We start from the raw sequence: 9,644 nt of genomic DNA on the forward strand, positions 1-9,644 counted from the left end.
GGATTGTTTGAGCTCAGCAGTTCAAAACCAGCCTGAGCAAGAGCGAGACCCCATCTCTACTAAAAATAGAAAGAAATTAATTGGACAACTAAAAATATATAGAAAAAATTAGCCGGGCAGGGTGGCGCATGCCTGTAGTCCCAGCTACTTGGGAGGCTGAGGCAGGAGGATCACTTGAGCCCAGGAATTTGAGGTTGCTGTGAGCTAGGCTGACGCCACGGCACTCTAGCCTGGTCAACACAGTGAGACTCTGTCTCAAAAAAAGAAAAAACAAAAAAAAAGTATCTACAAAAAAATCTATAGCTAACAGATTAATGGGGAAATACTGAACACTTCTTCCTGAGGTTAGGAATGAGACAAGAATATCCATTATCACCACTTCTATTCAACATTATACTGAAAGTCCTAGCCAGTGCAATATGGCAAGAAAAAGAAATTGAAATTATAGGGATTGAGAACTAAGAAATAAAAATATCTTTATTTGCTGATGATGTGATTATGTATATAAAGAGCCAAAAGAATCTACAAAAGCCTATTCAAAATAATCTATTTAGCAAGGTCATTGCATGTTGGGATAGACAGTTGGCCATGTACCCTAAGCACCCCTGCATGTTTTTACTGACTGTGCCAAACCGAAAGGCCTGACAGTTCCCTGACAGTGAGAACATAGGTAATTAAGTAGCCTAAGACGACCATGGCGTGAATATCGTGTAATTTCTTCCTCTCCAGTGGAAGGGGCCTGGCTTTATTTGATGCTTGCTAAAAACGGTGCTGAGCCCTTGGCCCTGGGTTCGTCAGCTGTGGCATAATCCATTGCACGTGCCACCATCTGGGCTCATTTTGTCACTTGTAGGACTTGAGAGTAGGGGAACCAGGCTGCCATGCCAATGTTCCTGCTGTTTGCTGTGCTGTGAGTAATTCAGTCTCACTGTCTACTTTTGGCATCTCTGGAGTTGTGGCATACTCTGACAAGGATCAGCGAAGTTTTTCTCAGAGTTTTTCAGTAAGGCCATGGGCCATATGGTCTCTGTTGCAACTACTCAACTTCACCATTATGGCATGAAAGCAGCAATAAACAATACGTAAATGAGTGGGCATGGCAATGTTTCCCCCAAAACTTTATTTACAAAAACAAGCAGTTGGCCCACCTTCCTTCCATCTGAAGCTTGGAGCAGGAACTTTTTTTTTTTCTTTTTTTACATTTATTTTAAGAAAGAGTAGTAAATATTTTGCCTCCTATGAAATACGCTAAGGAAAATAAACACTTCACCAACGAAAGATCAGAGCAGGAACTTGTCTAATGTCTCATGTTTAGTAGGCAATGGAGATCGGGGTGCAGAATCCAGAACCCCTTCCACCTTCCCCTCCTTGCTATGCACTTTGCTAGACTGACCCTAAAAAAATGCACTTAAGGACTTCCTTGCTCTCCTGCTTGCAGTTAAATTCTGCCAAAGGGAGGCACAGAGATCTGAGAGTGGAGAAGAGGAAGGTGGTTGGAGGTCAGGCAGGTATTTACCCACTGGCTCCCGGTGGGAGGCCTTCTACACACCCACTGCTCTGTCCAGGCTCAGCGAGTTGCCTTTCTGCCCCACTCCATCCCAACTAGCCAGGCGTGCAGCACGTTCCTTAAAGGTTAGTCACTCTCCTCAAATTACCTGGTTTGAGCATGCCATCTGTTTCCCCGCTTTATTTCCCCTGACTGACAGCCGGCTAACAGCCAAGTAGCAACACGCTTATACTGCTCCAAATCGTCACCGGGCTTCAAAGCCCAAGTCACAGGCCATCTCTTGGAAACTTCCTTCAGCCTCCACCTGGGAGTACTGTACTTTGTCCTCTCAACTCCCACTGCACTTCATGGGTCACTTTAGGGGTCATCTTCCCTCGTTCTTGTTTGTCGGAAAGGTGGCTCTATTTCCGACTCATTTTGGTCTCTACCTGGTGCTAAACCCCACCAGGCATTTGCAAAGAACCATTTCTCATTTTCAGAAGAAAAGAGAATTGTGGGAGTAGAGCCTATGTGCCAATCCTCTGGTCACGCGGCCACAACCGGCCACTTCTGCCCAACGCCTTGTAACCCGGGGGCGGGGGAAGCCCGAGAGCTGCCCCTGCCCAGGGGTCCTGCGGACGACGGCTTCGTGGGCGGTCACTGTTCTCCCCTAGGTTGGGAGAAGGGACATCCGAACCAAAGCCACTTGCGGTCGGCCGCGAGATGGCCCCCGCCCGGGTGACCATAGAGTGATGCAGGCTGGCAGAGGGGACACAAGCCCGCGCCGCTCCGTCTCGGCTTCCGGCAGCGCCTCGCTGCTCCGGGAGCGGGTGGTGCCGCGTACGCAGTTTCCATGGGGACTGAAGATGGCGGCGCCAGGTGAGATTGCGGAGGTGTGTGAGTCGCTGGCCCTTCTCCCTTCAGTACCCCCTGCCCCCTTCTGTACCAGAGCTCGACCTCGATCCTCCATCCTTGAATGTTAGGGATACCGCTCCTCCCTTGACCAAAGCGGGGTTTCGCAGTCCCGCCCACCCTGGGTGCCTCAAGGTCTCAAGGTGCGGGTCTCAAATATCCCCAGATCCTCGGCTGGGCCTATTCTAGGCTGGCATCGAATGGTCCAGTGCTGGTTTCTGTGCCCCAGTTTTCCCTCCCAGACAGTGACGGGGTTGATTGGATCTTTGAGGACCCTTTCAGCTGTGATGTCCTCTGAGTTACCGCTTGACTTTCACCCCCGAAGCCGAAAGAGTCGAGTTTGACGGTGATTCCTGGGAAAGAAGGGGAGTGAAGGAAGCCTCCTTCACGCCCACCCCTCACCCCACCACCTCATTATCAGCAATCAGAAGTGCCCCCCAAGTGGCCGGTCCCACTAGCTGTGACCTCGTGTTTGTTTGCTCCGAGTTAGACACCGAACAAGGAGCAGAGATTGAGCTGCCCTCCCGCCCATGCCACTTCTGTATGCTCATCTTTTCAGGTAAAAGGTTGTCCTCAACCCCCCTGGAAATCCTGTTCTTTCTAAACGGGTGGTATTATGCTACCTATTTCCTGCTGGAACTCTTCATATTTCTATATAAAGGTAAGGCTTGGGGCTTGACGACCCCTGCCCCAACATTCCTTCCTGACTTCAGCCCAGAGCCAGCTCCCACCAAGAACCTTCTTATTTTTCCTTCCTTTCTGCCCTCTGCAGTTCTTTTTCCCTGTGAGGCAGAAGTCTCTTCATCAGGTGGCTTCTTTGAGAATGATTCTGTAGGAAGCTCCTCAGCAAGAATTTCTTGTGTTTAGGAAATGCCAGCTTCTCCATCCTTACTCTTCCTCCATCACTTCTCTTTGCTGAACCCCACGTTAAGACCATTGGTGACACTCAGAAACTCTTTAGTGTCCTGGGCACCCATGTACATCCAATCATTTTGAAGAGTGGAGTCCCCACAGACTTTTGGAGTTTGGAGTAAAATGTCACAATAATGAGCCTGCCTCTAACAGACGTGCTTGCACTATGAGTGAATGTATCCTGCAGCCGTAGTAATGCTCTCATCTCACTAACTAGTTCATGGAAAGCTGAGACTGATGTCCTCTTTGTTCCCAAGTGTTCTTGTGGGTGCTGTTGTATGTTGTTTGCAAACTCTGGCTTTTGTATTGGCAGGTCTCCTGCTACCATATCCAATGGCCAACCTAGTACTGGATGTGGTGATGCTCCTCCTTTATCTTGGAATTGAAGTCATTCGACTATTTTTTGGTGAGTGTTGTCCAGAGAGCATTTCCATTCTTTATGAGATGGTATCTGTAACTTGATTAACAAGAAAAGTACACAATCTAGGTTCACTATCAGAGATCGGATCTGGTGATATATCCCATTACTTGCTATCTTAAGTTTCAAGTTGCTGCTTCATATTTTGGGTCAAAATTTACCTGATTGTTGCTTTGTAGTCCTGAGGTGGGCAGTAGCTTAGGATATTAGAGGATTCCTTCCCAGTTGCCTCACTGCTACAAGAGTGCATAGTTCCTCCCACTGTTTTGCTGGGAGAATAGATTCAATTGTAACTCCGTGTCCAGGCTGGCAGTAGATGCCTGCACAAATCAGCACTAACGTGCCTTCTACTTCTCTAACATCTCCGTAGGATGAGTTTTATAACCCCTGAAATACAGAGCAAACCCCTTATTAGTTAGACTATCTCATCCCTGAAAACAATGTTAAAGCACAAACTGAGGAAAAAAATACTTGCAACACATTGAAGAAAGTATAAAGAAGGCTCACATAAATCACCAAGGAAAAGGCAAAGTAATTTTAAAAATTGGTAAGGGACACTAATAGGCAGGTCACATAAAAATAATTACAGAGAACCAATAAACTTGACAAGATGCCCAAACTCACTAGTAAAAAGCAAATTGTGGCCAGGCATCGTGGCTCATACCTATAATCCTAACACTTTGGGAGACTGAGCGGGAGAATCTCTTGAGGCTAGAAGTTCGAGGCCAGCCTGAACAAGAGTGAGACCCCGTCTTTTAAATAAAAAAAAAAAAAAAAAGCAAATTGAAACAATAAGGTAACATTTTTCACCTATCAGATTTGCAAAGATAAAAATATTTACAATTCTAAACAGGAACACAGCAGGAAAAAAATAAAATAATTTACAATACCCAGTATTAGAGAGGGTGTGGGGAACAGGCTATTTATATACTTCTGTGGAAATATAAATTAGTACAACCTTTTTGGTAATAGTTACTACCATGTAAAATTTTTTTTTTTTAAGGCAAGCACGAAAATGAGGTTTATTGAGGAGAGAAAGCTAAGATTATAGGGCAAGAGCAAGATACAGGTTTACAGAGCATGATACATACACCACAGATGACAGTCAGACCCATTGTCACAGCAAAGGATGAGCAAAGGGAAGGCAGGAAAAAAAAAAAGCACCATGTAAAATTTGTACTTCTAGTCCTAACAATTTCACTTCTAAAACTGGATTGAGAAAACACATACTTCCACAGATATGCAAAGATAGCTACATGAAGATGAATATGAATATCAAAACACTAGAAACAACCTAAACATCTATATTATACAAAGTTAAATAGATTATGGTATTGATCCAATTCAGTCTATATAACCATTAAAAATGAATTAAGGTAGTTATATGTTTGGAAAAATGTGGGAAAAAATAAGTTGTAGAACAGTATATAGAATATGATTCTATTTTTATAATAAACAGTAATATGTGAGCATACACTTATAAAAAAATCTGAAATATACATCATTCAGTAATAATAGTCTTCAGGGGGTGGGGACATGGAGGCCTTTTGCTTTCTATATTCTCTAAAATCATTTTCTATATTAGTTGAAAAGTTATCAATGATTATATATTATTTTTATAATTAGAATTTTTTTTTTCCTAACTAAAGATCCCTATGTCCCTTGAGTAGGAGCCAGGCTGGAAGCAGGACCTCTGGAGTAAACGACTCCAGTCTTATAACTTTCCCAAAGCCTCACATTTTTAGTACAGTGGGGCCTCACTTCCATATGCGCGCATCCCCATTCAGGGTCATTTTTCTCTGCCTCACCAGCCCATCACATCTCACTCACCTTTCCCCTGAGGCCAGGGAAAGCAGACCGCTTGGAGGTGACTCCATGGGCTGTGTCTGACAGGTACAAAGGGAAACCTCTGCCAGCAAAAGATGTCACTTGGTATTAGCGTGGCTTTGACCTTCCCATCTGCCATGATGGCCTCCTATTACCTGCTGCTGCAGACCTACGTGCTCCGCCTGGAAGCCATCATGAACAGCATCTTGCTCTTCTTCTGTGGCTCAGAGCTGCTACTTGAGGTGCTCGCCCTGGCCGCCTTCTCCAGGTACTGCTGCTGAGGGACCATTTCCCATCACCAGAGGGTTGGGATCCCGTCCCAGGGAGGGATTCATTATTCTTCTGAAGCCTGAGGGATCTAGAAACCTTTTTTCTAGAGGGGGAAAGGAGTGTCATAGGACTGCCTTTTCCGTTTAGGGTAGGTAGAAAATTTCCCACTTAGGGAAGATATTCTCCTCGTTCTTTGGGGCCAAGAGGTTTGGAATATAGAACAGACCAGGCCAGCTGCTCTTGTTCACTGGTCTTTTAACATTTTCTTTCTTTCTTTCTGCCATCAGTACGGACAGGATTTGAAGTACAAAAATTTCAGCCAATAGCCCATCAAGCTGACACCACACATACTTCTGGTACTTTAGTCACACCAGTGAGAATTGGTGGGTCAAGTTGTCCTGGGAAAGGTTGTGCAGCACAGACATTTGGGCAACCAACCCAGCATAAGGCCAGTGGGCACCATCTTCCAAACCAGGACCATCAACTGAAGAGACTCTTGTATACTCCAGTATAGGGAGGGGCAGGGCTATCCCCATCCTGGCCCTTCTCAGAACCAATTCCCTGCTGACCTCAAGTTCACCTCTTTGATCATTGTGGCCAGAGCATCTTCTGTGGACCATCTAGGCTCCTTGGGCTTCCAGCAGGACTTGAGCCACATGCCCCCTTCATGTGCTGTGCCACACCTGTCCTGCATGAGCACCGAGAGCCTCATGTTCGTGGGCTCCCAGAGTGATGCAAAAGCCTCTCACCGCATTCCTCAAGGAGACTGAGCTCCAGAACTTTTTTAGTAGCTCCTAGTGTTATTTTTCTACTCTCATCATGAAACAAACATTAATTTTATAATAAATATGTATTTTCTGTTGTGGCGGTTGCAGCCTTTTCCTTATGGCACCTGTCCCTCGAATTTCATCCACTTCAAGAGAGGGTAGAGACTACCCCAGCAGTTTGTTGTTAGGCCGCGCTTAGTGGTACACTGTGGACACAAGGGCCGAGATGACCAATGACTTTCTACCCCAAGCTGCAGCCTGAATTAGGCCCTAAAGGCACCACTATCCTCTTTTATCTTCTTCAGGTCTGCCATCCTATAAAAGATTGCTTATGTGCCCCACTTGTGCCCCAGAGTTAGCATCCTGTCTCATTCCTCTTGCAGGTAATTGTCAGTTCCTCTCTAGGATGGGTTATGTGTAACTGGAAGAAGCATATTCTGAACTTACCAAAATTTTGATTGTTTTTTGGTCATTTATTTTAAAATTTTGAGTTAACATAAAAGGAACACATACTTTTTTTTTTTCTTAAGCTGAGGACCATCACTTTAGATGAGTGTATCAGTTTTTTCTCCAACTAACTATCTTTAAAATTGTTCCTCATCTTCCTTGGTAGTGGCCATGTTTTTTAGCCTCAAGAATCCACTTTAGGAAACCTTGAGGCCCTTCTGTTTACTCTCAGATGAACCCTAGAATATCTGCTCTTACTCAGAGTAAAAAGTAACTGACCACTAAATATTCTGTGCTGGTTTTTAACTTGCCTTATTTCCTGTCATCAGGCTCATCCTCATCCTATGAGGGCCTCCACTGTCCAAAGCACTGATGCTTTTCTTGTTTTCTATCCCTCTGTGCCCTTGCCTCCCAGCTGCCCTTGAGATCTACCGAAAAACTATAGTAGACAGGTCTAATCAACTATGAAATTGTAACAAAAAGTCCAACAGGAACTGCCCTGATTTTTCAATCACAGATCCCACTAATACAAATTTTTTGCTGCTTCTCTCACTGCTGCTTTGTCTAGCCCTGCTTTGAAGAAATCACTGGTATCAAACCGGAGAAGAGCCCATTCTCCATGGCCTCCCTATTTCATTTAGAGGTTCAGTGGTTAAGGTACCCTTCCAGCAACACGGATAAATGAATGGAAGGCTCAGCTGGATGTTTAGAAGTGGCTTATAAAACCTACATGTTAGAATTCAAAGGGACTTACATTAGCGATCAACTAAGTCTAATCCCCCACTTTGCAGGCTTAGAGGTAAGGAAGTAACATAGCCAGCACCACACAACTGGTTATTAACAGGTGGAACTAGAAGCCTTGCCTTAGGAGGCTCAGTCGGGATCAAGTAAATTCCATTGCTCAACAGGTACCAATTGAGGATGAGGATAATGGTTGAAAATGCAGCTATGGCCAGGTGCAATGGCGCATACCTATAAGCCCGGCACTTTAGGAGGCTGAGGCAGGAGGATTGTTTGAGCCCAGAAATTTGAGGTTGCAGTGAGCTACGCTTGCAACATTGTACTCTAGCTGGGGTGACAGAGCAAGACCCAGTCTTAAAAAAAAGAAAAAAGAAAAAGAAAATGCAGCTATGATTAGGAATAGGAGGTCCTCTCATTTACTTCATAGTTATGTGGAAGTTTAGTGCATTGTGCTTCTGGTGGGTTGCTCCCTGAGTGTTCATTCTTCCTGAAGCTTATTGGAGCCACCAGTGTAGATGCAGTTAGTCACGCCAGAGTAGAACATCATACAACAGAAATGGAGGCAGTGGAGGATGGGAATCGGCATAGTCTTTCAGGGTTAATGTGGCCAGAGGCTGTGCTCACCAGAGTCAAGGGAGGCTACTATAGCCCATATAGACCTGGAAGCACCACCATTCTGGGACAGCGGAGAGGGCTGAGTAAAGGATCAGGCCCTGGTCACATGCTGGTAGAGGCTACTCACACTCATGGCTAGAACCAGCAAGTGACTGCAGTGGCCACCTCTATGAGCTGAGGCCTGGCCCGGTTTCTGAAACATTTAGGACACACAGATTCAGGTTTCTGGCTCCATACCGCAGCAGCAACTCGTAGGAGACTATTAGTGATCCAATGCCTGGCAGAGTATATTTAATCCATGTAATGATCCTATGAGGCAGAAGGAAATCGCCTCACAGTGTCATGTGTCCAAGGGCATTTAGCTTAGAAATAAGAGTTGGGATTTGAACCCAGAGTAACCTAAGTTCCTTCCCTTTCTACACCATCATGGTACCTCCTAGATGAAACTGAATGTATTTATGTCTCTAAGCTAGCAGTCCTCATGCTTGTTTACGTAAGTCACCTGGGCTATAAAAAGCAGATTCCTAGACCTTAAGTAGAGACTGATGCAGCCCAGGAATAGGCACTTTAGCACACAAGGCACATAAATGAAATGCAGGTGACTGTGGAACCCACCCTGAGAACTCTGGTTTACATTCTGAGGCACTCCAACTATTTTTTTTTCTCCCTTTAAGTTTCACATAATCATAGACCCTCTAAGGAATTTCCCCTCCTAAAAGTTATTTTTACACTGATCTTGCCTTTTCTGATACCAATACACATCCGGTCTGTGGGTCACCTTTTCATCATCTAACCCTCTTCTTGTTCACCTGGCTTTTTAAAAAGCCAAAAGCTTTTCTGGAATCCCAACATCACCCCACACTTCTAAGCTTTCTGATCTGTACTTCCTCATATTTAGGTAGTTTACAAAACAAATTCACGTATGTTATCTTTGATTCTTAACACATCCCTGTGGAAGGCAGAGAACAGCTATTATTTTCATCTTACAGATGAAAAAGAACAGGGTTATGCTGCTTGTCCATGGTTAAGTAAACAGATGTGGAAGTAGGCACTAGCAATCAGGTTTTTTTTTTTTTTTTGAGACAAAGTCTCACTTTGTTGCCCGGGCTAGAGTGCTGTGGCTTCAGCCTAGCTCACAGCAACCTCAAACTCCTGGGCTCAAGTGATCCTCCTGCCTCAGCCTCCCGAGTAGCTGGGACCGTAGGCATGCGCCACCATGCCCGACTAATTTTTTCTATATATATATTTT

At 44.9% G+C, this 9,644-nt stretch overlaps 1 protein-coding gene across 1 annotated transcript; it reads left to right on the plus strand.

The window, feature by feature from the left end:
* Positions 1–2,112: 2,112 nt before the first annotated feature.
* TMEM216 (transmembrane protein 216) lies at positions 2,113–6,689 on the plus strand. Its single transcript, XM_012662697.1, has 5 exons — positions 2,113–2,379; positions 2,958–3,059; positions 3,624–3,716; positions 5,622–5,823; positions 6,113–6,689. The coding sequence occupies exons 3-5, from the start codon at positions 3,644–3,646 to the stop codon at positions 6,126–6,128; spliced, it is 291 nt and encodes a 96-aa protein (XP_012518151.1). The 5' UTR covers positions 2,113–2,379; positions 2,958–3,059; positions 3,624–3,643; the 3' UTR covers positions 6,129–6,689.
* Positions 6,690–9,644: the final 2,955 nt, after the last annotated feature.

Source organism: Propithecus coquereli, unplaced genomic scaffold, assembly GCF_000956105.1.
Source record: "Propithecus coquereli isolate 6110/MARCELLA unplaced genomic scaffold, Pcoq_1.0 Scaffold775, whole genome shotgun sequence".
Taxonomy (NCBI): Eukaryota; Metazoa; Chordata; class Mammalia; order Primates; family Indriidae; genus Propithecus; species Propithecus coquereli.

What these genes read in the sequence shown, in the direction of transcription:
- TMEM216 (XM_012662697.1), top strand. Translation starts at nt 3,644, where the DNA reads ATGGCCAACCTAGTACTGGATGTGGTGATGCTCCTCCTTTATCTTGGA. An exon ending in AGTCATTCGACTATTTTTTG is followed by an intron (nt 3,717 to 5,621) that starts GTGAGTGTTGTC and finishes TGTGTCTGACAG; the next exon opens with GTACAAAGGGAAACCTCTGC.